Below are 27,492 nucleotides of genomic sequence, written 5' to 3'. Positions count from 1 at the left end.
TAACAATGAACAAGCAATCATAATGAATAAGAATACCCCAGATACTTACCCTTTATAAAAGGCATTCCTGTGGCCAGGAACTCTTTCCCTCACTGCTGACCTGCCCAAAGGATGCCGCTTCTCTTGCTGTGCACCAGTGCAGCTTCTGGGGGCTGCCCTGGAGGATTTTGGTGCTGTGATGCTACAGGATGCTCATTTTCACCCATCCGTGATCCTGAGGCAGTGTAAAATTGGGGTAAAGTGTTAAAGTAAGCTAGCCCTGAGATACCAGCTGAAGCAAGTCTCCTTGACCTCCCTCCATGAGGATCAGCCATTGCCTGCCAGAAGTTCTGAAAATGAAGAAAATGAGATGGAAAATATGTGGTTTTCATCAACATGTGGAAAACTGACAGTCTTTCTGTAAACAGAAGTAGGATCACAAGGGTATACCTATGGGTAATCATTTAAGATTTATAATGTCACTTTTCAAAGGATTTTTTAAATCATCTCTTAGTCTTTATTTCTATGTGTTAGGAAATTATTCATGCTGAGGTTGAGAAAGTGAAGCTAGTCAAGATTTAAGGATATTCCTAATGCAGCATGGAATTGGAAACAGAATTCAGCAGAGTTAACTTGGACCTCATTTTCTAACCACTAAATCACAAATACTTTGTTACATTGTAGAGGTGATTCCAGCAATGTAGAATTGAACAATGTTTTATGTTTTTAAATGTTTGTGAATTTCTTTTCTCACAAATTTGAAGAGAGTTGAATGAGTGGCTGAGATTTTAAAGTGAATGTAGCTACGAGTGACCCAAAAGACCCCAGCAAAATTACATAACAGCAAGGAAAATTAATTTTAAAAAGCCTGAAGAAAGGAAAACAGAGGTAATAAGGAGCTCCAGGTATGAGGAGCGTTGTGACATACTACAGTTATTTTTCTTGCTTGGGAATGACAGTGACAAGCAATGGCTTGGAACTAAAAAAATCGCCACAAGATGCTTAAGAGGGAAATTCACTCGTGCTTCAGGAGTTTGTCGCAGCTTCTGCTGAAGGAGTAGTTAGAATAGAACCATTTCAGTTGGAAGAGACCTACAATGATCATCTAGTCCAACTGCCTGGCCAAGAACATGGGAAAACAGAAGGAAATCGGTTATCTTATCTGAAAAAGAGAATGAGCTTTTGAAGGCCATCATGATCAAGCACTTTGTGTAGCCCTCAGATATTTTTGTAGCCTTTTTCTGGTTCCCTTCTAATTCATCAACATTGGTGTGGAGCCACTGGTCAGCAACACTGGAAGCCATATTCCAGTATCAATATAACCAGGGACGTGTGAAAACTAAATTTACTCCTTAATCTTATTTGCCATATCCCTTTTTTAATATTAGCACAACAATACAATAAAAGCTCATAGTACTTATCCACTGTGACCACTAAATATTTTTCTCACTATTTACCAGTATGTTGTTTCCCTGTATTTCACTGCGAACTGAATAGCTTGTTATTTCATGTGTAACTTTACATTTGCTTGTATTAAAATATCTTTTTGAATTAATGAACTTTACTAAACCCTCCATGCTGCTTTTTATGACTACCTTTGTCTCTTCATTACTTAGTTTCCCTTGATCCTGATTCCAGCAGCAAATGTTATCACCAGTAATCTTACATTTATTTCTAAAGACCAGTGACGTTTTCGGTCATGTCAGACTTGGTAATGATGGCTAAAAAGTCCCCCTAGCAAGCACCCTTATTGAATCATAAATCTCTGAAAAGCTAGTTTTAAATTTTATGTTGCTTAACATTTGCTTTTAAACTGCTCTTATTTGTGTTTTATAATGCCTTTCAAAAGTCGGAACGTTTTCACAGTTATCTTTGTCAGCTTAACTGGTAACGTCATCAAAAAATGAAACCAGATTTCTTTGCTGATTTCTTTTTCAGCAAAACCATGTGAGCTAATTGTTTATCGGTTTGTTTTTATTAGTTTTTCCATTATTTCTTCCAAGACACTCTGGTTTGGGTTTTCAGTGTGGATGCAACAGCAGCACTCAGCTAGCTTCCCTAAGTTGCCAAATATTCCAAGATTCAATTAGAAATTAATATGCTGAGACCCAATATTTCTCCAGCTCTTTTGGAACTCACGGCCACATTATCCAGATTTACTTATGTAAAAAAAAAAAAAACAAAAAACACCTCATGATTTTTCAGCTGGCACTTTACACTTACTGAAGGAATCAAAACCCTTTTTTATCTGACTGGAGAGTGTTATCATGCTTCCTTCTTAGTGTAGAAGAAATACTGAACATTTCTGTCATTTTTGCATTGCTAATGACTATTTTACTGTCCTTCAGGTAGATACTGCTATTATTATTAGAATTTCTTTTATAAAAAAAGTAGACTTATCTTTACTGAATACAGATACAGATTTTTCTCATCTGTCTTTGGCAATCGTCTGTACTCCCATTTTTCTCATTTTTACTGATTGTCGTGTGCCCTTCCTCGGTTTTTATATTTGTTGCATGTCGTTCTTCTAATTGTGCCTTTCAGCAGATGTCTTTAATAAATCTAAATAGGCTCTTCATTCAAAAATTCTTTTTAAAATACAGTAAATAAGATTAAGCACCTTATTTTGTATTTTTCTAAGACACTTTTAAAAGAAATCCTCAATTTTCACTCAAAAAACTCAGTCTCGGAAAAGAACTCCCTTTGACCATCAAATATAAATATAAGCATTTGTGATTTATTTACCTTTTTAGTCCTTAGTAGTTGACCATGGTCACTGGTCCTGTGCAGCTTCCAATTTGCCATTTGCTTATCGATTCATCTTTGTGTGTTATGCTAAGATGAAACTAGAGTTCCTTAATGTTGAATGCAGTACCCACTTACATTTAAAAACAGAAAGAGAAATTATCATCTGTAGTTTCTAAAATCTCAAATAATTTACTGTAGACTGCCAGGCCTCCTATAGAATGTGTGTCTTCAAATACTGGAGTATTTTTCTTTCTTCTTCTGCATTGCAATGAAATGCATAATGAAGGTTGACTTTTTGATCTGTAACAAAACTAAGCGAAAATGTTCCCTCCCCTGGGTTTTGTTCATTACCGCGGTGATCCATTTGTGTATGCCCTAGGATTTGAGGTTCTGAGCACTGCAAAATGGAGAAACTTTTTTCATATTAACCATATTTTACTACTAGACCAGATAATACACTTGACCCCTTCACTGCATATCAGTACTTTGAATTAAGATAGATCTTGGAAACCGGGCATGAAGATTTGTTCATATGTTTTTACATAGTTTTTATATAGTAAAACTATTTGATCTAGAGTAAAAAAATTCTGTTTTCAGAAAATGCAATTGCCATCTGTTTAAAGGCAAAAAAAAATTAATTCCTACCCTGAGATGTTATAATTTGTGTCTGTCATTTAACTTAATAAATTCAGGGCAGTTTAAAAAAGTAGAGGATCAAGTCCTCTCTTTCATAGCTCCACGTTTGCATTGTCATTGAAATACTTAATGCAATTCTGGTTTTGTGAGTAAGTTAATTTTTTTTGCTTAGTTACTGGCCAGCGCTCTACATTTTACTGCAGTCGGATCTGTATTCTGACTAGCTGACTGCTGTATTTATGGTACCACAGGATACGAAAGTGTCACATAATTTAATTCCAGCTCCAGAACATGTCTTGGTGTCTAAATCTTCTTTTTAGTTTGATATACGTATTGTTTATATCAAGGTTTGTACATTTTTCTATGTTAAAATACCCTTAGAACAAAGATTAACAACTTTCCAATATGTCAGAGTCCACTCCAGCCGCACACGCTGCACGTTCTGCTTATCAGCTATGGAGAAACAGAGGTTTTGTAGTAGCCCAGGAAGGTCAAGACTTGAGTTATTTTGGACCCTGCTTCCGATGTTTCCAAAGGATGTCCCATGGAGAATGCCATCTCAAAGTCATCTTTTTCCGATTGTAGAAACTCCACACCTGCTAACCCATCCTTCTGTAGGAAGAATGCAGCGAAGGTGCCAGTTTTCAGGCACAAAAGATTGAAATGATGCAAGACTTGTGAATGGGGGGAAGCCCCAAAGCGTACAGTGATGTGCAGACAGGCAAATGTTGCCTGTCCTGGGACACTGACAACAGTGTGGTCTCTGGCAAGAAACTCTGCTTGCCTGAACGGCAACATGCCAGTGTACTTCAGAATATATACTGATTTAACAGCGGTTGTCTATTTAACAAATGTCACATGAGTAATGCACTTGTAGAAGCTCTGCACTGCTATGCAAAGTTACTGCGGTGGTGTGCAAGAGGCAGATTGTTCTGTGAGTACAATTTGCTAAGGAGTAATTTCACACTCTTTACAAATATGTTCATTTTACCTTTAAGCGTGTACATCAAATTAAACCTTTAAGATAATAACAGATTAAAGAATCCCCAAGTTTTAAGGGATTTTTCTGTGTGGGACACCCTCCTTCACTGTCACCTTTGTGCTGGGGATTGAAATTACAGAGGATAGCTTAGTTCTGTGCAATTCAGAAAGGAAGAGAAAGGAATACTGTTAAGGAGACTCTCATGCTTCTACATGAGAAATTTGTTTTACCTTTAAAATGTCACGATTGCATTTGTATTTAAGAAAATTTGTGTTTCTTTTGTTTGCTCAGTGTGGAATGATAGTCTGAAAATTGTCAGTTTTGCATGATCCGTGTGTGAATTTGCTTACGAGGCAGATAGTCAACTATTTGGCAAAAGCAACTTTTCAGGCAGTGTATGGGAAGAACTAAGTGAGATGTTTTCATTTGTGGCCTCCAATGAAACCTGGGCTTAAAGCTCTGACAATTTAGTTTTTTAAATTAATATTTTTTCTCTGGGTTTCTTTCAGTAAGGAGGGGCATATAATTTATATATTATATATTAATTGGTAGTCACAAGACATCCAGTTTTGGAGTTGTTGGATATTTCCTCATGCAGATAGGAGCCAGAAATCTTAAAATAATATTGGAATTGAAAATCACTTGTCTCAATCTTTTTTTGCTGCCAAATTGAGAAGGTAACATTTGTTAGTGTCACAAATATGCTGTGGTGGTAGCTAAGTTAGGAAAAGTTAGTTATTGCAGACTTTATTCTGAAAAGGGCCAACTAAGTTAATAATTATATTGGGAACTTTTATTTTTAAGTTCATAAGATTTTATTAAAAATACATTTTAGTAATTCATCATGGATTTTAATACTTTTGAAGGGACCACTGTTAAGATTTCTATGCTTAAATTCTCTTTTCTCCTTGTTTCCAGAACTTGTATGTCATTCAGACACATCTGAGCAAATGAATTCTTTTTGTGTTTGTTTAAAAATATTAATATTGTTAGCAAACTACCTCGTTGTCATGGTGAGTTTAGTACAGCATACACATATCTGATATGTGCTTGTGTTAAAGGCATGAGACCATATATGTAAGGGGATATGTTTTGCTTAGTACCAAAGACTTATTTTGTTTATGAATAGTAAGGGATTGGATCTTAAAAAAAAAATACAAAGGTTCATTTTCGTAATTCTCTACATTGCCAGGCTTTACAAATACCTGGTTTTGTAAATATTTGAACAAAAATGGTCAATAATGGTACTAAGTATTTCATTTTAGTCTGATCTGAAGATATTGTGTTATATCTGTGGAGGGGGATTAAGTAACTGTAAGTCTTCGGTACAGAAAATACAACTGGAAGATTTTTCTTCGGTTTTGCAGCGTTCCGGTTCCAGTAGTCAGTCTAGAGAAAATTCCTAACCTAGTGAAGGCAGATGGTGCCAATGTTAAAATGAATTCTGCAACCACTACCACCATCACCTCCTCTTCAGCCTCTTCATCCACCATACCTGCACCAACTTTGGTTAAATCTGGTTTGACATCCAAGTCAGTGCCACCGTCACCAGAAAAGATTCTGAATGGCAAAGGAATTATAGCTCCATCAATAGACAAGAAACACCAAAATGGCACTAAAAGCAGTAACAAGCCTTACAAAAGACTTTCAGGTAAGTGATGTTGTCGTTCATCTTTTGAGGTTTTCCATCTTTCTTCATTAATATTTCTATAGCTCAGAAATAATGTACTAATAAAATGCTGTATCCTGGTTTTGGTTTGATTTTTTTACTGTAAGATGCCAGTTTGCATATATGAAAAAGAAAGCTTTCACACTCTTAGCATGTGTAAAATATTTTCAAAGTACACATTCTGTTTAGCTTGAAATTAGAGTGTTTAATGCATTTCTCAACTGCTCAACAGGCCAAATATAAATTTTTAAAGAAGTAAATTCATTAAAACAGAAAGGCAGAAGGTTTCCTCAAGCCATTATGTAGTTTCGGTCTGTTTACAACAAAAGAAAATGTGCCTTGGTTGGGTGACTTTAGTATAGTCACGATCAGGTTGAACAGTTGAGGTTTAAGACGTTAGGTTATCCACCAAGTCATGATTTTTTAAAGAATCGTCTTTCTTGGTTTTCAATACTAGAAAATTCTAAGAAGATATGGGAAATGATGGGGAAGTCTTAAAAGTCCTGTTTCCCCTCCACCCCTTTCCCCCTGTGATTCACACACGAGTGAAGGCGTTTGTAGCATGGGGATCTCGATCTTTGTCAGGAAGACAGGACGGCGGGGTTGAGGGAGCAACATCAAATGTGGAAATGCCCCGGATGGCCTTAGGCAGGGCAGCACTGAGGATGTAGGTCCTCGTGCAAATCTGCCACCAAAGCACAGAACGTCCCATCCTGGGGGGGCAGAGGCTCCGTTAGAAAGGTTGCCATCCATTGGGAGGAAGAATTATTTTCTGTGCAGTTCCCCGGGCATGGCCCATGCCAGCTGTTGGGCAGCAAGTAGAGAATTTGCCCCTTAAAGCTTGAAAACATATTTTTGTTCAGAATGAAAGGAAACAAAGTGTTTTGAGGGATTTTTTTTTTTTTTTTTTTTTTTTTTTTTTTTTTTTTTTTACAAAAGTAACTGACGGGAGTTTACGGCTTCAGAAGCTGTGCAGGGTCTATTCATCAGCTGGCAGTACTTTGTGATTTGGGCAGGAACTTCTTGTGTGTACTGAAAGGCTAATTTTGCTAATGGCAGCATGATCCACATTAGATCGTCAGTTTGGCAGAAAGTTAGTTCACATGATTTCTAAATATGCACTAGTTATGAACCGAGTATAAGTTGTACAAGATAAATGCTTTCATTTCCAGTTAATGAGGGTGCCTGATTTTTTGACCGAATATCAGGTTTATTTTTTTCTTTTTCTCAAATTTGGCAGTTAGCCTATGGTACTGCTGCCTTGGCTGGATTCCAGACCAGTGTGAGGTGTTTGCTAGGGCTGTGTGTGGTATGGAACAACGCCATTGCCTTAAAGGATTCAGTACGCTGATTGCTTTCTTAACTAGTTAAAGGTGGCATATAAGAAAACAGAACCGTTATTCATGATAGCGTTCCACAAAATGAAAAAAATATTAAGAGAAAGTAGCTGATTAGGCTTTTAAACCTTACATTCCACTTCCTAAGATCCAATTTGTTATTCTAATAAAAACTCTGTATATTTGCAGTTAATTTAAAATACTGGTTTCTTTTAACCTCTTATTTCCTTTAATGGTTTAGGTGCTTAATTTAGCTCATCAGTTCTGAATTCCTACATGGGCAATTGAAACTGATACTTTTTGAGATACTTGTTTTCCTCACGTCACCACGTACCACCGCAGGGCTGTAGGTGATACTTGTACCTTTTTTGTACGAGTGCTTGCTGAAATGTGTTCATAAAGGAGAATAATTTCTGTAGGGCCTTCCTTCAACTTGCTTGCTTTTTCTGTGGAGGTGACTCCATCGTTATTCTGTCTCTAAGCTGTCACTCCCAGTGTCTTCTAGGCTAGGGAGCCTTTCACGGGTGGAAATTTCCAGATAGGCTGGATCTCTGCACAGGACTGTTTGAGCACTCGGACAGGCATTAGTTTACTTTTATATGGTTAACAAATCCACAGAATTTATACTTTTTTTTAAAGCTCCTCTGTCATTATCAGGTTTAGAATCCATTCAGTCGTGCTTCTGATGCCTCACGTATTGATGCAGCAACGCAATAATTTAGCAAGGATGCAAATAGGAGAAGTCCTGAGAGCGCTGTGGATGAATTGCCTGTAGATTGTGTGTCACTATGATGGATTCCTCTCCATTATTATACAGAACTGTGCAAAGGCTGAGAAAAAGATCTTGGAAGGTCAATGAGATGATTATTTTAGATATCCCATAAATTTCATTCATTTCACGTTAAAGGAATGAGACAGTGGCTAGGGGATTTAGGTTTCCCTCACTCCGCTGCTGTGGAACTGTACAGCTGTTAATTTTTGAAGCTCCTTAATAGGTCTGACTGGTTTACATCTGTTTTCTTTCCTTTTTAGCAACCTCCGCTCTCTCTCTCATACCATTTCCCTGACTGTGGCTGAAGTTTGTTTTTTTCCTTTGCTGAGAGCTGGTGGTTGTTTGGGTGATGAATGAACCTGCCCTCTTTTCGGGAGCGCTGTTGGTGAGAGAGAGGAAACAGCTCGTGGAACCACAAAAGACAGTCTGTAGCTGCCCACCATAAGTGGATCAGCGTTCCCTAGTAGCGAACTGCAAAAAAAAATGTTTTTTTCCTAAATCTTCCTTAGTTCTTGTTCTTTGGGGTGAAGTTAAAGGATGCAGATGTCTGGTTTACACCAAGAATATTTGTTGTGTTGCAAACAGGAGTTTGAGACAATTCAGTTTTGACCCTTCCTCTTCTTTCGGTGAGGTTATAATGAATGCTTTTTACTCCATCCACCAAACGTGAAGAAGTGGAATCCATTCTGGAGAAACAGCTTTCTCAAGCTGTGCCTGTGCGCAGGAGCCTAGGGGTTCTCACGCTACACAGTTCCTAATACAGAGGTAGTCAGAGGCTGCGTTTCGTTATTGATAAGAAGATGGTAGTCTTCATTTAATGTGTTGCCCAAACCAGGCATGTCTGTAGCTGGCAATTAGATGTTCATGATTTCGCTGGAACAGCCACGCACGCTTCAGCCAGGAGAAGTGGTTTCCTGTTTGCTTAGTATTTTCTGTTTCTCAGGGAAAGCACGTTATTTTGTTGTTCAGTAGATGGCGGAGGCTTCCACTTTTTCTGACTATAATTCATTCTGCTGATTTTACCTCTATATGGTTTCCTAAAAACTGGCTTTGCTGTAATCAGTCCGGCAAGTTTTTCTTGACACTCTTACTGACAGGTAGCAATCTGCATGCTCCCACTTTTGATTTTTGAAGTATGTTTCCCTGTTGGTCCAAAGCAGTCCTTGCCTGGTGACTTTCAGAACACATTCCACAGCTTTACGATTACCCTCAGGATTTCTCATTTGAAAGCATATTTATAAGTCCATATAGTCTATTTAGTTTGTTTTTTAACTTGCATTGAAGTTTTTTAGGTGGGTGATTCAGGAAGCTGTGATGGGAATATCACACATTTAAAAAACAGGAGTAAATAACTCCTTTAGTTCACGAACATGAGTTTTCATCCATTAAATAGGAAAAAATTGTTATTATATTTAGTCATACACAGGTACTTTGCTGTTGCTGTTGTGCTGTAAAGGCCACAGAAACTACAACTACTTGTGACAGATTTCAGTCCCTTTGTAGATGTCACCAAAAAAACCAGTGCCGACTGTTTTTTCCAAGCTCATTTTTTGGTATGTCTCTGCTAATAGGTCGATAACATCACCATTTAATGTTTGCTTTATCATTTTTAAGTCCATATAGCAGAATACGTAAAGCTGCTAGTAATTGTGATATCTGGACGACAGCCGTCTTCCAGTGTAGGCTGCTTGGCCTCATGTTTCTTCTTCCAGCTGTTCTACTTGCTGTGATGCTGTCATAACATAGCTGTGAATTGCTGTCTTCATCTTAGCTGATTTGTTTATTTATAAAGAATTTTTAGATCCTCAGATTAAATATTATATTTGAGCACAGGATGTTTATTATATCTGAATGTAACACCACTGTATAGTTAAAATAGGCTTTGGTAAATAGTTCATGTTCCACTATCAAAGGGAAACCAGTCTGCCAATTAAAACATACAATGTCAAGGTGTATAAAGATAATGGTAGATTTTTTTGGTGGCATAATCTAAAAAGCGTATGTCCATAGTTTTGTTACGGCTCTGTAGTGCAAACCCTAAAATTATATTGACATAACCTAAAGGAGGTGTTACTATCTGTGGCATATAAATACTAAAATATTAATAAGAATGAAATAAGCAAATACAGCATATTAAATATTAATGCACTTTTAATGTTAATCATGAGTAGAACTCATGTAAATGCCTTTTTTTCATAATCTCTGCAAACTTTATGCCTCCCTTCACTTAGGGAAATAAGAACTAACATACATGTTATTTTTACACAGATTTTGGGGACAGATTTAGATAAAATTTGGTTTTTAAAATGCCACTAGTAATCTTGCATTAACTTTTGAGACACCACGGGTTGTTTTTCAGAGTTTCTGAGTATGTCAAAGAAATGTTGTTCAAAGCATTTGTGATATTTAGTCTGTATGTGTCTTAGCCAAACTCAGAAGCTAGATTTGCAAACACTGTATTTCACGGCCTCAGAGGCAGCCAGCGTTAGAGAGGGAATTGAACTCGCGGGTATTTGGCTTGGTCCTGTGCTTGGGCCACTCCGTTGAGCACAGCTCGGTAAGCAGACTTATTTCTATGAAGTCTGTGATTGAAATCCGGCTCTAAATAGTTTGAAACATGTAAGGACAAAAAAATGCACAACTGTGAGCGACGCCCATCACACTATTATAGGGTGCTGGGGTTGGGAACAGTGGTTCAGGTTGAGCCTGGTTGAATTAAGTACTATCAGGCAAAAATTATAGCTACTTTGGTTAAAATTTCTGTACTGATCTATTTTTTTTTCTCCTTTTTCTCCCTACACCCCTCCCCCTCCCATCAAACAGAAAGAGAATTTGACCCAAATAAACACTGTGGAGTACTGGATCCTGAAACAAAGAAACCTTGCACAAGATCGCTCACCTGCAAGGTATTTTTCTTAGAAGATAAAATATCAGATGCTTTGTTATAGTTTAAATCCTACCACAGTAGTTTGAGAGGTCATACCTGCTCCTGTCTTACAGACAATGGGTATGGTATTCAGACGCTGTCTTCAGGTAATTCTTTTGAGTAATTCTGTTTCTTTGAATCAGAGCATCTGCATTATTCCACTGATATTTCTAAAAAGATTTTTTTTTTCTCCTCGTCATTTTGTTATGCAAAAAGCATTAACGTTTCATGTAGAAGCACAAGTGTTATTTTAAATGCTCCTTTTTTGGTTCATGTGTGCAACAATGTTGAAGTATAGTCAATTTTTAGTAAAAAATTAACATGATTTTTGTATAATAAATTACTTGGAGGCTTCCCTTGTGATAGTAATAAGTCTCATGTCAAAAAGTAGCAGCAATGTGAGATATTTAATACTGAACATTTGTATGTGTATGTGCTGCTTGTCAGTAGAGATGATCAGTTAAATAAGCTTTAAACTATATGCACATTTTTCAATCCAATGAAATCAATTTTTCATTGTAAGTTAAGAGCTACAATGACGTTACTTCTTAATATTTTAAAATTATTGGAATTATATTTTCTGTTTTGGAAAAGGTAAGTCAATAGACTCTATTATATGAAAATGGTTGCAAAAAGTAATTTTAGCCTTGATGTTGGCATTTCTTAAGAATGGCTTCATAAATTATCAAAGATAATGTGGAATAATAGCTTTGTTTCCATAACTGTGGCTAAAGTTGTTTGAAGTAGATTTTATCTTTTAGAGTTGTGGTGTATCGGAAGTATAGAGGACTCATAAACAATGTCATGCACACACAAATGCTTTTTAACCACCCTATTTTTAGACTCATTCACTTAATCATCGACGAGCAGTTCCAGGCCGTAAAAAACAGTTTGACATCCTTCTAGCTGAACACAAAGCTCGATCCAGGGAAAAAGAAGTTGCAAAAGACAAAGAGCATCCACCATCTGCAAGGGAAAGCTATCAGAGCCAGCCCACACCAGCACAAGACTCTCTATCAGGATCTTCAGTGAACTCTGGGCAAGAATCTAAAGTAACATCTCCTGCAAAATCAAGACCACCAAATTCTGTACTTCCAAGGTAAGCAATTCTCCAGTGCGGAATGTTGCATTCTGAAGGTGCTGTAAGAAATGTCGTAGTCTTCCATATAGCTTATTTTATAAGCACTTGGTATTTCTTTAGGCTATTGGATGATAAAACATATTAATATAAGAGTTTCTCTTAGCAGCAGAAGATAGACGACGTTTATACTAACCTAGATCTGTCCGCAATAGCCTGTGGTCTGATTGGGAATGGGGTGAGGAGTCATGTCCACCCTCCAATAGGAATCTCAGACTAACTGCTTTTTTTTTGCTAAAATGGTCAGTAATAATTAGGAAAGTTTACATTCGAGTCATTCTGACAGTTTCAGGAATAAAAGTCTGTTTACACGAATCAGGGTACCGGTGGTGAAATTCTGTACATTTATGCAGAATTTTTCTCTGCAGATATTTCACCAATTACATTAATGGAATGTCTTGTAAAAAAAGGTGTAATTTAGTGTAAATGACAACGTAAGCAGCTAGTTCTTAAAACTATTGATTTGAAACTGTCCATAGCATGTCTTTCCTCATTTTGAGGATTTTTATTGTAAAGGACAAAAACAGTCTTCAGACAGACAATGCAAACTTCTAAAGACATCCCTTTAGAAAAACTAGTATGATGTATTGGATCACTGAATTCTACTTATCCTCTGGTAAACTTCCCATATGTTTTGTTTCGTTTCGTTTCGTTGGCTGGCAGGGTTTTCTGTTACTAGTTCTGGCTGGAGCAGATAGAGCTGAACTAGTTCGTTTTGTTCATATTTATCTTGTTTCACATTTCTTTTCTTTGCAGAAGCCTTGGTCAGGATTGAGTGCCCATTTGGGGGCTTTTGTACTAAGATAGTCGCTATTTCAAAGAGATATTTGTTGTATTTGCTATCTCAAGTCTTACGGAGACAGCCATTTCCAATGTTTTCTGTGTGTTCATCAAGCCGTAATGAAATTTTATTCATACAGTGGCAGAAGTGGGTCTTACAGGGTTTGAGTGAAAGGACAATGAAAGAATACCCGTAAATAAATAAAGCGGTGAGAAGTCTGCGTAATTCTGTGGAAGGAGTGACCTTACACCATCCTTACGTAGAGAGGAGCACAGAGGGACAGGCAGACATTGTTTTCAGTAGGTGAAAGTTTTAGTCAAAGAAGCAAAACTGGAATGCGATTCGGTGACAGTCAGCTGAAGAAATTGCAAAGGCAGTGGTACACGAGGAGGAGGACTTCAGCAGTCGTACGTTGTGTTTGTACAGTCTACGCTTCTGTTTCTGCTGCAGTGCCTCTGTTCTGTCGTCCTGTCTGTTTTCGCAGGCAGCTGTGCCAGAGGAAGGCCTTGCTACCACTCTGCTGGGATCCAGCAGCTCTGCTGCTGGAAGAGGTTATGTGCGTGCTCCCTGCTCTGCTGAGGCAAAGCTTGCTGGTTTCACTGAAGGTGACTTGGCCTCACCTGGCCGACTTTTCCTGAAGGCCAAGGAGCACTTGCACAATCCATCCCTTGCAACAGCAACTGCAGCAGTTATTGCTAGCTGATGGGCATGGCTGAGCAATCCCTGCTCAGTTCAGAAGAGGGCACCTGTCCACAGTCTTAGTGACTGCTGTGTCCTGATAGCATAAATTCACAAGGTTGAAGAAGATCTTCTCAGTGCGGAGATCTCCTCCAGCCTGAGAGATCCACATACCTACTTGGTTGTGCAGACTGTAACTGAGAATCCTTTTCAGCCTGACTTCTAACATGATTTGCTTCCAAGCTACTTTTGAAAGGCAAGGCACCATCGTGCCTTGTGGGGCAAAGGCATTCCCACTTTGTTGTACTGGATTTTAGACAAAGGTAAAGAAAACCTGCATGCTGTAAGAGGTCCTCCCAGTTACTTCACTTACTACTAGCTGTAGAGGGTGTCAGCTAAACACTCTTATTATGTTTAGTACACTAATTTCAGTAGTATTTTGGTGTGAAATGAAATTTCATAACTGGACCCTTGGGATCAATCAGATCAAGCAGAGCAATGGTGCAGTGTAAGAAGATCTTACACATCTGATTCTTGTTTGCATTTTTAATATACTTGGCCTCTCTCAAGGTCTTAAACTCAACCTCATGGCAAATTTAAAATCTCGGGCAATACAAAGGTGCTTCAGCTAACATTAACTTGACGTTAACCCATGATATATTTCTGACAAGACCAAATGTCAGCTATTCTGTATCTTACTGTCCTTCTTTATATGATCATTTCTGGTATAATTTACTTTGATGCTTGACTCCGGCAGGTAGGTTTGCAGAGCCTTTGAACACTGATGATTTAAATGTATATTCTCCTTCTAGACCATCATCTGCAAATAGCATAAACAGCAACAGTTCTTCAAACCACAGTGGGTACGTACCAGAACTGCCACTGCCTTCCATGGGAGGAGATTTAACGAGCAGATTGTCCAGTGATGAAGGAGAAGCGGATGGAGCTGAAGAATCTGAGAAATTAGACTGTCATTTTTCTGGACACCATCCCAGACCTCTTGGGGTATGCGTCTGTCTCTGGCATGCCTTGCTGTTATTCTTACGTAATTAGAGAGCGGAGAAAAAAGTGATTTAGTAAAAATGTAAGGAATGAGGACCTTACATTCTGAAAACTGTTTTCTAAAGAGAACAAATACATTTGACAGAAAATGGTATGGATGGGATAAAGTAGGAGGAGAAGACTGGTCAGTGCACGTGACAAACATTGCTAGGTTGCAGGACAGAATGAGCAGCAGAAAATCGGAAGTTCTAGTTTTCGATTTCCTCTCCGTAGACTGCAACTTGGGTGTAATTCTGATAACCTGAGAAAAGTTGCATTGTTTTACATGTGATATGAACAGATAACCTCTTTGTTGTCATAGTTCTTACGAAACTGTACCTTGCAATTGGTTATAGTTCTGAAAATCATACGGCAGCAAAGGGCTGCTACAGTGCTTCGTAGATTTTTGTAGTCTGGTTTGAAGCAGTAATTAAATATTATTTATGTGAGTGTATGTGGACTTAGAAGCTATTGCTCCATTCATCTGAAAATGGAAAGTCTAGAGCATGGCATAGCCCGTCTGCTCTGGCGGTGGCTTAAGTATGTGCTTCTTTCTCTGGCAGCTGTTTTTGTCTTTCTCCCATGTTAGTGAGAAATCTCACTGTAAGTAGTAAGAGCTGCCTTGTGGCATTATCTCTGCAGTGTGAATTAGTTTACACTGTACAAACCAAGAAGCAGTGGGAGAGCTCTTGAACTTCTAAGCAGTTGGTTCACGTCAAAGTTGAGCCAATGAGTAAAATTAATGAAGACTTCACTTATGTGTTTTCCATATGATACGCAGAATAAACCAAACACTGTGATAACGGTAGCATTGTCTATATTCCACAGAGCAAAGGAGAGCTTGTTACTGTCAGACACTGGGAAAAAGCATGAGCTGAACATAAAATGACTGTCAGATGAAATTCTGTATTTGGTTCTTAGACAGAAAATAAGAATTATTGTAGTCCATATAGTACTATGACACGCAGTAACCTCCTGCTTCCTTGGTACTCTTGTATTCTACTGCATTTTTGCTGGCTGCTTCTTTATGAATTAAAAACTAAAGGCTCACTGCATGTGTGTCCAGACAATTTAAAAAATAATCTCAGTGCAGCCAGTTCTTGTACAGGCATCATCAGTGAGACAAGGCTGTCACAAGCCATTCTGTTTTAGGATCCTAGTTCTGTTTCAAGGCAAATCCCACTGACTCATCGGTTCTTTGAAATCTTAGCATCTCTCAACTGAAGCAGTTACTGATAGTGCAACTGTTCTTAGTCCATATCAACGTGAAGTCAGAAAAGGTGGTGTAAATCACCTTCAGCACAGCTCATGCTAACTTGCCAAATTTCATGTTGAAGTGGACTGTTTTCCTTACATAGTCCCTCTCCCAGCTAGGTGGTAGTAATGGACAGGGAAAAGGCAGTAGCTTCTTAGACTACCTCTTAGTGGTAATTGATCTGTATCACTGGGAGGTGAGGCTAGTTTATCAATTTAGGTGGTGGTTTTAATTAACCTGTTTAACCGTATCATAAAACAGACTTAAGATAAACAGTTACAGTCACTGCTTGCTGTCCATTAAGCTGAAAAGTACTTTAAACGGATGCTTTTCTGTTGCATCAGTAGCTTCTGCTCTCAGCCAGAGTTTGTGTGACTCGGTCCCGGCGTGATGGAGACTTGTCTTGTTTTCTGAAGATGATTTATAACAGGTTTCTCTCCCACAAATAGGTGTGGCGGCAGTTCTCTACGTAATGTGAGATCAGTGAGACTGAACTGAAGAAAGGGTAGATTCCTGGCCATACCATTTCAGTGTAGTAGGACTTTTCAGGAAGTTCTCCAGAGGAAGCGGTGCAAATACTCCTGAGCTCTGCAGAATTCTCAAAATATTTACTGCTCTTCTAGATGATTTTCATACACTGTGAAGAGTGCATCCGATGCTCTGTTGTAGCGCAGATGCCATGGACGATAATTTATTTTTCTACTGAAATGTCACTGGTTTGTTTGTTTATTAAATTGATACTAAAGATGCTCCCATTGCACCTTTTTCCTCTTCAGTTATATTTTTATTCCTGTTACACAGTTAAAAGATGTAATGTGCACAGAACGGTGTAACTGTCATTCTGAGGCAGTAAGAGTATTATTAGCCAGAATTGCTTCCTTAACAGTACCTCGGTATTTCTGTTCTTTCCCTGTCTCACATAGGTACCTGATACTAAAGTGACTTGTTAGTGAAGTATAAAGTGTACTTTACACTAAGTTGAAACATTATGCACGTATTTCATATATCATGCAAAAAGTATTTATGCTGCAGATAGTGAAAAACACCTTTTTAAAGGTGTTTTATGTGCATGATACAAATTACAAAGGTGTTCCTTGACCTGTAAGTGATAATTATTTTATAATGTAGAAATATGTTTTTATAAACGACGTTGAAATATCTTTTCTTTCAGTTTTGTTCATATGGCAGTCGCTTAATGGGAAGAGGGTACTATGTCTTTGACAGAAGATGGGACCATTTTCGATTCGCACTAAACTCCATGGTAGAAAAACACTTGAACTCACAGATGTGGAAGTAAGTGGGATTTTTACACTTGGTGGGTACTTTAACATTTTTAATTCTGTAAAACTTCCAAATTAAACACTCCATGGGAAGCGTCTGTAAAATTACCTCTGTATTAAGGCATAGCAGTGATATGAGTACAAATTTTCTCTTCTTCGTTAAGGAATATGCAGCACAACAGAACAATCTCCTATTCTGATGTAAATTTCTGTCAGGTTTAGCACTTTTTTTAGTCCCTCGAATCTGGGGAGGAATAATTCAGTAGTTCTGTTAACATTACTTAAAAGCATTAAAGCTCAGTGTTTCCTGAGTTGATATCATATTGTTGTATAACACACGGGTTAGATTTTCCCTAGATTTTTATACCTGTATCATGCACCCGTATCACCCATTCAGACTTTGCTCTGTAAGACTCATGTGTTGTAAGGTAAGGAACTCAGTACACATTTGCCTGTGCATAAGGTGGAATATGATACTTTTTTAATCCATATTGCCCTTACTGGCTTTGGGTTCTTAAAAATCCGATTATTACTCACTATTGAAGCACCTCTATATCACGTATGCAGGTTCCAAGCACTACAGGCTTTGGCTACACAGATACATTAAAATAGACTGCACTTCTAAGGAAGATGCTAATTCTTTTTTAAAAAATAAATATTTGAAAAGCTCATGGCATCTGCAGATAGGATTGATTTTTTGGGGGTATTCTGCTACAGAACATGCGTTCTTCTTCCAATGTAATGACACTAAGTGCAGTGTTTCATGTCACTATTTATTATCAGGACTGTGTTATATTCATTGGATGCCAGCCATTAGATAAACAAGGTTTGATTTTTATTTAAATATATTTTTGAAACACTAAAGCTTGGCCTGTCTGACTAACCTGGTAACTTGATGGTAACAGTGCTACTGTGCTGGGAGACATAGTTTGGAAATGGTTGGGTTTGCCATAAAAGGGCCAGTTTCATGTCTGTTTGGAGACAGATCACGCTTGATCTGCAAAGCGTTCCTCTCTTCTACTTTGTAAATTTGGCTGTCAACTAGTGTCTGTCACCTTCCACAAATAAAACTAATTTGGTTTCCTTAAACAGGAAGATTAAAACTTGTTATCTATTGGCTTTGTTTGTCAGGAGAAAAGATACCCAGGCATCTGAGAAAATGTGTCACTAGTACCACTACTATCATGAGAAACAAAAATAACCTCTGTAGTAGTTATATGATACAAGAAGTAAACAGGCCTCATCCTGCTCCCACTAAATCCAATTGTAAATGTTTTCCCAAATTCTAGCTGTTTATGTAATCTCTAATATTTTAATGAATTCCATCCGCACTTACTTGTCTGTATAACACAGGAAGCTCACAGTGCTTAACCCCTATTGTGTTCTGTTGTCCTCAGCCCTCCTCTGGACCGATCTTTTCCTGCCTTCCCCAAGCAGGGGTATGCGTAAAGCTGTAATTTTATAGCCAGTGCTAGTGCAGCTCTGTAGCTGTGGCTCATCCAGCTGAGACAATGGGTAAAGGGATACAAGGCCGTATTTTGAGAACGATAATGACACAAAGTACTTTTTATCCCTAGTTCTCAAAGTACTTTACAAAGGTGGGTAAGAATTATTGGCCCTTCTTTAAAAATAAACTGAGGAAAGGATCTGATAAGCAGCTTTGTTCGTGTAGCAAGTCCCAGGCAGTAGGACTTCCTCATTTCTGGCTGCATGGACTGTATGTAATCCCTTAGGTAACTGTGCCATAAACAGTGTTCTGTCTGACAGTCTCCATAGGAAGAATACCAGGAGAGAACACTTGTAATTAGGATTTGATTTATGATAAAACAGCACACCCAGTGCTGCTCTTTTATCATGCTTCTTTGAGGGCAAGAGTAAGCCTTTAAAAACTGAAAAGGTGCCAGTAGTGAGGATAACAAGGGCAGACTTATGGTGATGTACAGCTTCTTAACAAAGAGAAATAGGATTAAACTGTGAATTAAATTTTAGTCTAAATAATGAGAAAAGCTGACATGATAATTTTCCAAGAGACATTATGGAAGTCTGCTTCTTTGTTAACACTGGGACTAGATAAAATAATAGAAGACGGTGGCTGAACAGAAAGGAAGTTGAATACATTCTACTAATTTCACAGGTAATATTATTAAATTTTATTCTCAGAATATTATTCAACTAGATATCAAGCTTATCAAACATTGTTTAATACTCTGACAATTTTTCAATATCAGTGAAATTAATCAATACCTTACCTAGTTAATCCTGTCTAACCAGCTCTCAGATGAGCTGTTGGGAACGGCACTACCTTGGGAAAGGGATGAGCTTTCCTCCTTTCCTCTTTAAGCTCCGTGATTAAGTGCTTCGCAGACCCCCAAACTGGCTCATTTACTGCCCTCATGAAATCTAACCTGTGAGTTTAGGTTGATACTGAAACTGTTCCACGACTTGAACTTCTAAGCAAAACACATGCAATGAATGAAACATGGTGACTAGAATGTTTATAAATCCCACCATCAGCCATTTTATTTGCATTTTTTAATTGTTTGGTAAAATAGGAGAGGAAAAAAGGAAATTAAATTTGTATTAAAGTGATTAAATTGTAACACTATGCACTTAATTGCTACATGGGGCACTCGTGCTGAAGTAGAGCTCAGGTCTGGTTTAACAGAGTTACCTAGTTTAGGGCTCATGGGCTACGACAGAATTGTCTAGGGAAAATTAAGCTGCATAGCTCTTTACCTAATCGTCTTTTGTTAGGTCTTTGCTGCCTTCACAGATTTAACGTGCCTCATTTCAAAATTAATTTTTAGGAAACTATACTTCATGACCCAGCTTTCCTGAATCCTTACAATATTAAAACACACGTGGTTTTAGGTGTTGTTGTTTGTATTCAATCCCAAAGAACCTCATAATGGAATTGCAAGTTTAAAAAGAGGGGAAAAAACTCAGAAGTAAAAGCATTTTTAAGCTGTTGTAGAATGCAGAGCTGATTTTGAACTGTGACTATTAAAATATACGTGATTGGTAGAATAGGAATCAAAATTAGAATGAACTAGGTTTGCCTTTTTTAATAAGTTGGTCCTTCCCAGAAGTCATTTCCTATCTGCATTGTTCAGATGGAATCTTTTAGGTATCTAAAACTTTCTTTTTCCTTTTTTTCCCCTTCTCTATTTAGGAAAATTCCTCCTGCGGCAGATAGTCCCATGCCTTCTCCAGCAGCACATGTCTCCACTCCTTTTCCAGCATCAGTCTTGCAGCCTTTCAGCAACCCCAGTGCGGTGTATATTCCTTCAACACCAATCAGTTCGAGAATCACTTCTTCTTCTTACATAATGACATCAGCCATGTTATCAAATGCAGCCTTTGTGACGACGTCAGATACGAATTCCATTATGTCACACACTACAGCTTTTCCTCACGTGGCTGCAAGCCTAAGTATCATGGACTCAACTTTTAAGGCGCCATCAGCTGTGTCACCAGTGCCAGCAGTCATCCCTTCCCCATCCCACAAGCCATCCAAAACAAAAACCAGCAAATCCTCAAAAGTGAAAGACCTGTCATCTCGGAGTGATGAGTCTTCAAGTAACAAAAAGAAAAAGCCGCAGTCGTCATCGTCCTCATCGTCCTCATTATCTTTGCAGACATCTTCCTCGTCTTCATTTTCAGGGTCCCACAAAAAGAACTGTGTCCTGAACCCCAGTTCAACTTTGAACTCCTATCAGGCTACATCTTCCTATAACAGTATGTCTGTGCACAATACAAATAACGGAACAAGCCCACTCAGTGCCAAATCGGAGCCCTCAGGACGGACTTCATTGTCAAGTAGTTCAACAGACTCAGTGAAACACATGAGCATGGTAGTAAGCAGTATTGACTCCTCTAATCTGTCTGTATCTTCTCTTGTGCACCACTCGGGGGACCACTCCCTGGGAGCACATAATGCAGTGTCTTCTCTACCCCTTTCTTTCGACAAATCAGAAGGAAAAAAACGTAAAAACTCTAGTTCTAGTAGCAAAGCCTGTAAAATCACTAAAATGCCTGGGATGAATAGTGTTCATAGAAAGAGCACTGCCAACCTTATTTCTGCGGTGCCAGATCCTACAAGCAGCTCCATCTCTCGGCAGGTAAGGGACTCTTCCAGTTATTTTTTTGCAGGTCATGTCTGACTTACTTGAAATATTCCATGCATTCTGAAAAGAAAATACTGTGTTTGCTCCAGATTGTTTTTCATCACACGACTTACTTTCTAGTTTAATACAGAAACATATTTGTATTTGTTTTGTACCAATCATAGAAAGACGCTTTGAGAGTTAAAAAAATATATATATACTTTTAAAAAATAGTCTATGAGATTTTTTTATTCAATTAATAAAGTAGCCATTTGTATCTTTAAAAATAAAATTCAATGTCCAGAAGGGATAAATAATTTTTAGAAATTAATTTCGAATCTTAATTCTCATCTCTAAAATAAATTGTGTCATTAAAACAGGAAGATAAGAGCCAGCATTTCTGTTTCTTTCTTTTCCCAAACTTGTTGCTGATTCATCTTTTAATGTTATGCAAGTCCCCTCATGTCCCTTCAGTAAAACGCTTTGCATCTACCTTTCCCTGTGGGGAGAGTCTGAGATGCCTGACCTCAGGTGCTATTTCCTGTTTGAAACTGGAAAAATTAAGAATTTGGGATCTTAACCAGGTGACCTTTAGTGGCCATTTGGTTACCTTTTTTAGTGTGCATGTGTTCAGAATATTGAGCTCAGTGGAACAGATAAGGTTACACGCTCTTACTTCATTGTCACCAGCAATAGAGCTTTGCCTTCTCTTTCAATGATGCTGTATAAGGACAAAAGTATATCTGAAGTAAAAGTTGGTGGAAAAACTGCTGATACAATCTTTAGAATGATCTACTGTTTCATTCTGCTGCCATGTCCAGTGCTGTGCAGTGCACAGAAAAGAAAGCTTGGCCCTGGCCTCTGGAAGACAACACCATAGAAAATAGAATACCTCGGAAAATCTGGAGGAGGTAGCGTAGGAGATTTTTTTTGTTTCTGAACTGCTGTGAAACTCTCATTTCCTAAGGATATTGTGCATAAAATGGAATTTGGAAGTGAAGAGGGTAAGGTCTCAGGCAAGGCAATCCATAAGTAATAGCAGACAGAAATGGGAGTGAAGAAGGGAATAATGGAATTCTATAACTATTACAGCAGACAGAATGAAGGTCTCAAAGAATGGCTTAGCAGGTATATTTTCTCTTCCCTGCTTCCAGCAGAGGTGCAACTGAGATTATTTGTTTGGCTTTTCAAAATGTGTAGTGGCATTGTCTTTCTATTTTAAGCCTTTTAAATGTGTCCTGCAATCAGAACTAATCTTTAAGTCACTGAAGTCAGTGGAGGATGCTGTAAATTCTTCATTCTGTCACACACCTGATCTCTGAAATATGTTTGTGCCCAAAAAGATTAAATTACCCTGAGATATACTGTCTCACCTGGGAAGAAAGAGTAAGTACAAATTGTTATTTTGGTACAAACATTGGTAGTAGGAAATGGGTTGTTTCCTCTTTTCACAGTACATAGACTGTATCTGTAGCTAGTGCAGTCTGAGGAAGTCTTACAGATACACGCAGGAGGTTCTGAGGTCAAATTCTGCCTCCCCTCGTGATTACATCTGTTCCTGTGGGACATTCCTCTTGCAGTTTGTCATGTATTTCAGCATGTTGCACAGTAATGGAAGTAAATAAACCATAAAGAATCAAGTTAGAGGTCTTTTCTGAATATTTGTAAATATGTGAGTAATACTAATAATTTTTCCTTAAGTAAAAACTTAAATATATGTAATGAGTGTAATGATATACAGATTTTTAAACATAATGTTTTTATATACATGTACAGGTGCATACACATATATTTGTATACATGCGTATATGTGTGTGTCTATATGTAAAAGCTGGTCACACTTTCATCTTATATTGCTGGTCTTTGGAGCTACACTAGTAATCAAAAATAGGAGGGAAAGTGGAGTTGATTGTATTTCAGATGTCTGGCTGGCAGCTAACTGTCTTTGCGACAATGATACTGAATTGTATGCGATAACAAAATAGACATTTCCTACTGTTTATTTGTGCTATAAATAAATGAAATTTGTACCCACTTAAGCATATGGGTCAATAATATTACGTACTCTACATGTGAATATTAAAACTCTGGAGAATACAACACTTGAAATCACTTTTAAGCTCTGCTGTTTTGACTTGCTGTTTTCTAGAAATGCAATCACAGTAAAAATACCACCAAAAAAAATCCCAGTATTACTTAAAATCTTCCTCCTGTTCCCTGATGTAATTGGGCAAATTAAATTAAGAGACTAAGAACACAGAAAAAAGCTCACGTGAGCGGTGATAGGCTCAGGTGGTTTTTTTCTAATTTAATTCAAGTCTGGCCTGGGTAGGTAGCAACTGAAAGTGTTAACCATTGGGTTTTGAAGTATACTTTATTTTTAAAAGAAAAAAGGGACTGAAGTCCTGGCCTCACCCTGATCCTTGTGAAATGGTGTTCCCATCGTTAAAGACCCAACACAACTGGGAATCTTTCTTTCCTGTTTTCACGGAGTGCTGGAACTGTTTGGCCTGCCTGCATTACCCTTCTGTCCTGGGCGCTGCCCTTCCAGCTCTGAGTGAAGACAGGATGGTAAAGCAGCTCGAAGCCGACCCCGGTGCTGCTTTGTCTGTAATAGATGAGGTGTAACATGATAATATAAGTAATAATGTGTGATAAGAGGTGTAATGTTCCCCTTCATGATTCCAGGATCGCAGCAAGTTGATTTCTTAGTGGCTATTTTTCCATTTAAAAGACGGACATGTATTGTGTTATGAAAGGATTTTATGAATATTATAACGGTGGATGTAGAGAAGAAAGGTTTGTCATGGTGCTCTGAACAGATAGGAAAGATTTTGCAAGGTTGTGTATCTTTAGTCAAGATTTGTACGTTGAAGAAAAGCTTGACGTGGCGCGTTACTACCTAGAGCAGAACAGCTGTGGCGTGCAGAACGAGCGAAAGGGAAGAGGATAGGCGGAGGCCTCCCCTTTTGATCTTTGTGCCCCATGGGAGCTGCCTTCAGAATTGGCTGTAAATAAAAACTTCAAACATCTCTTCGGGATAGAATGTGAATGGAGAACGCTGTTCTAAACAGTCACTGTGAGAAAGGGCAGATAGGGAGAGGGAGACAAAGGCTGCCTTACACTATGTACGTGAAAGGGCAAAATAACAAACGATGTTGCAGAAGGGAAGGAGAAAACGAGGATGTTGGTGAAGACCCTGCCAGCCAGTGCCGCAGTCCCATCTCTTCAGTGAGCAACTTGCAACTGCATTTCTCACTGTTCAGAAGACGGGTCCTTGCTACCTCTCCATCAAATGATGGAAGTTGACGTTACTTGAAGTCCAGTGCCCTTGTGAATAACTATGCGAAATCCCGTCACCTGCCATTTGCAGGCAGGTGTCCATGGTTAATTTTTATAAGCCCTGTACCCCCTGAGGAGCTGCTTCTCTGACTCAACAGCTGTCTCCCCTATTGTATCGCAACAGAAATATCTACGCTATGTTTACGGGTCATTGTAGAAAAACCTCAGACAGACTGCTCTTGCAGAGTGCCGTCATCTCAAGCATTGAAATACGCAGGTTGAATATGGCAATATTTTAACTAAGTACTTTGAAAATGTGTGTAAGTGTACTATCGATTTGCACTCATTCCCGAAGAAATACTCTGATGCGGTAAATTGATACAATTGTAAATTTAAACCTCTGGAGTTTGATTCTTCTGGTTAATATTTGCTTTATTGAGCAATAATAAATGAAGACTCTATATGGAAGAAAACAGAATAACTTAGGGCATGCTGTGGTGATTGGCTACTTGCTTTAAACGCCCCGGGAGTGGGGAAGGTCCACTGGGGAGGAGTCTGTGACCTTGAGCACTCTGTGCTCTCTCAGTTGCTGACTGGCTGCACTAAGTGACTCCAGTAACCAGAGAAACTAGTACTTCGGTCTAGAGAGGTGGGGGTTTACAATCTGTATTCCCCTGGTAACTGTTTCTTGTGTTGTTTTCTGACCTGTAATAGTATTTATGTGCCTTTTAAGAGTTTATTTAAAGTATACAGGTGCTGAGAGATCATTACGATTCTATCTGAAGAAGTGTATCTTTTGCAATAGCAAAATACCTGTGTTCCAAATGCCAAGCAATTAGTGCCACTTCACACAGGAAAGGGGAGGCCGTTACCAGCATCTGCGTTCAGCTGACAAATATGCCTCTCACTACCGCTCAATTACTGTCTTTCAGATTGGAAAAAATAGCAGTGTAGCTTTGTCACAATCCAGTCCTTCGAGTACGTCAAACCCCGTACACAACAGACAAGTAAGTTGCTTTAAAAAAGAAGCGTACTTAAGTAGTCTCTAAGCAGTTTTGAAATACTTTATACTGTATAACCTTAAAATACAATTTCCTTATGAATACAGTTCTTTATAGAAGCTGTCTTTTGGTGAACTAATATTAGATTTCTCCTCTCACTTAATTTTTTTTTCCAGCTATTTTCCCCTCTGAGATTTATGAATAAGAAGTTTTCTGCTTGTTTTTCACCACCTGTAATAGGCCTCGGGTTGGCTTCTGTGCTGCTCACGGGCTGTTGCTTTGGTGATACAAACTCAGCAGCAGCAGAAACTGTCTGTGCCGGATCCAGCTAAGCTGATGTGTATTTTCTGTCCAGCTTCCCCTGCTGAGCGAGATGGCACAGCAGAGTCCCCAAACTGGCACAGAAGGGACAGCGTTTAAAAATAGGCCAGAAGTGAAAGCAGCAAAGGGAGAAAAGAAACGGGACAGAGAAGACAGGGCACTTGACTATTCAGAGAAACTAATCTAAAAGCGTAACTAAGCTAAAAATGTGAATTCTTCTTAGACCGTGAGAAATCCTTAGCGCTCCCGCCAGAGCTGTTTGTCACACAGACTACTAGTCAGGTAATTATGTTAAATTCTGTAACTCGGCGTTTTTGTGAGGATAGGTTCTTCACTTGTGATCCACCCCTCGTCTGTCTGGAGGACTGACAGATGAGTTTATTTTTTTAACATGACCCCTACTGTTTGACTCTCCAAGTTGAGTAGTTTATCAAGACCCTTGGTATGAAAAGGTTTCCCACCTCAGCAAGGTGTAGTCACAAGTAAACAAAAATTCCAGAGGATTTTTCTGTACAACCAATCAGTATTTTAGAATTCTGTTACATATTCTGGCTAAATTATACAGGAGTAGTTACTCCAAATGTATGTGCTGCTTAGTTTCTGCTGTGTAGACACAGCAAAAGAATAGTAATGATTGTAGTAATGATAACCCACAACTGTATCCCCATTAAAAATATTCTGAATCACTCGCGTCTTGAGAGGAACTGCCAAACGGTAAATTATTTTTTTTTCTCTTGGTGCTGAATGCAAAGCAGCATATGTATGGAAGAACTACTCTGAAGGGAAAAAAGTGGAAAGTTTCTTTGTACTTCTAAGGGCTGGCATTTTGCTGTGTGAGACACTGTCCTCCAGCTGCCAGTAACAAACATGGCATAAAGCCGCTCTGAAGTGCAGAATTGTTTTTGCTTCAACCTCCTGCTCCTGTGTCACTACAAAACACACACTACCTGAGGAGCTGAGCTTGTTGGGATCGGTTGTCTAGATCCCGTGGGGAAAACCTAACAATACAAAACATGAATTTTCTGGCAGCCTTATGTAAACAGAGGCTATTGCGGAGCTTTTCAGCTGCCTGTTTCCGTAACTTTATCAAAAATAGAAGTGCTTGCTTGTTTTAAGCCCCACAAACTCTTTATTGTTAAAAATATGTTTCTGTCAGTTTGGTAGTTGAATATGAAGCTCAGAATACAAATACAAAAGAAAATAAAGCTGTATTAAGTTTTGTTACACTTTTTTTTTTTTTTTTAACTCTAACACAGGATTTTAGTGTTTGGAACCATGAATAATGATTATCCATCTAATGAATGCTTGTCACTGTCAAAATAAATCTGAGCTGCTTTGCTGACAGCTTTCATCTCCAATCTAGCAACTGAATAGTCTCTAAATAAAATTTTAGTCATAAACTGTGCTATAATCTTTCTTTATAAAGGTGTTATTAATTAGGTCACAATAAGTGGATCTGCAAGTATCTGCTGTGGCAGTAAAGATATTACTGGGGGAACCTCAGCTCCCTTGTTTTTAATGGTGGTGGTGCTATAACCATGATAGCCAGGGGGCCCAAGT

General features: G+C 38.4%; 1 protein-coding gene across 14 annotated transcripts in view; it reads left to right on the top strand.

Annotated features, from left to right (window-relative positions):
- ATXN7L1 (ataxin 7 like 1) overlaps positions 1 to 27,492 on the top strand; it is a 122,433-nt gene that overhangs the window by 88,170 nt on the left and 6,771 nt on the right. For all 14 annotated transcript variants that reach the window (XR_015706208.1, XR_015706204.1, XR_015706207.1 and 11 more), the window contains 7 exons: positions 5,713 to 5,996; positions 10,947 to 11,029; positions 11,892 to 12,148; positions 14,459 to 14,651; positions 17,114 to 17,235; positions 20,395 to 21,343; positions 25,543 to 25,617. Coding sequence is in view for 6 of the 14 variants with exons in the window: in XM_087763971.1 (XP_087620097.1) it covers positions 5,713 to 5,996; positions 10,947 to 11,029; positions 11,892 to 12,148; positions 14,459 to 14,651; positions 17,114 to 17,235; positions 20,395 to 21,343; positions 25,543 to 25,617 (1,963 nt within the window). In the remaining 8 variants the exon portion in view is untranslated. The remainder of the gene's footprint in view (positions 1 to 5,712; positions 5,997 to 10,946; positions 11,030 to 11,891; positions 12,149 to 14,458; positions 14,652 to 17,113; positions 17,236 to 20,394; positions 21,344 to 25,542; positions 25,618 to 27,492) is intronic.

The sequence above is a fragment of the Nipponia nippon genome, unplaced genomic scaffold, assembly GCF_047370975.1.
Source record: "Nipponia nippon isolate SJK-2023a ecotype South Korea unplaced genomic scaffold, ASM4737097v1 scaffold_3, whole genome shotgun sequence".
NCBI classification, from domain to species: domain Eukaryota; kingdom Metazoa; phylum Chordata; class Aves; order Pelecaniformes; family Threskiornithidae; genus Nipponia; species Nipponia nippon.
This window is presented reverse-complemented; position numbering and strand designations above follow the sequence as displayed.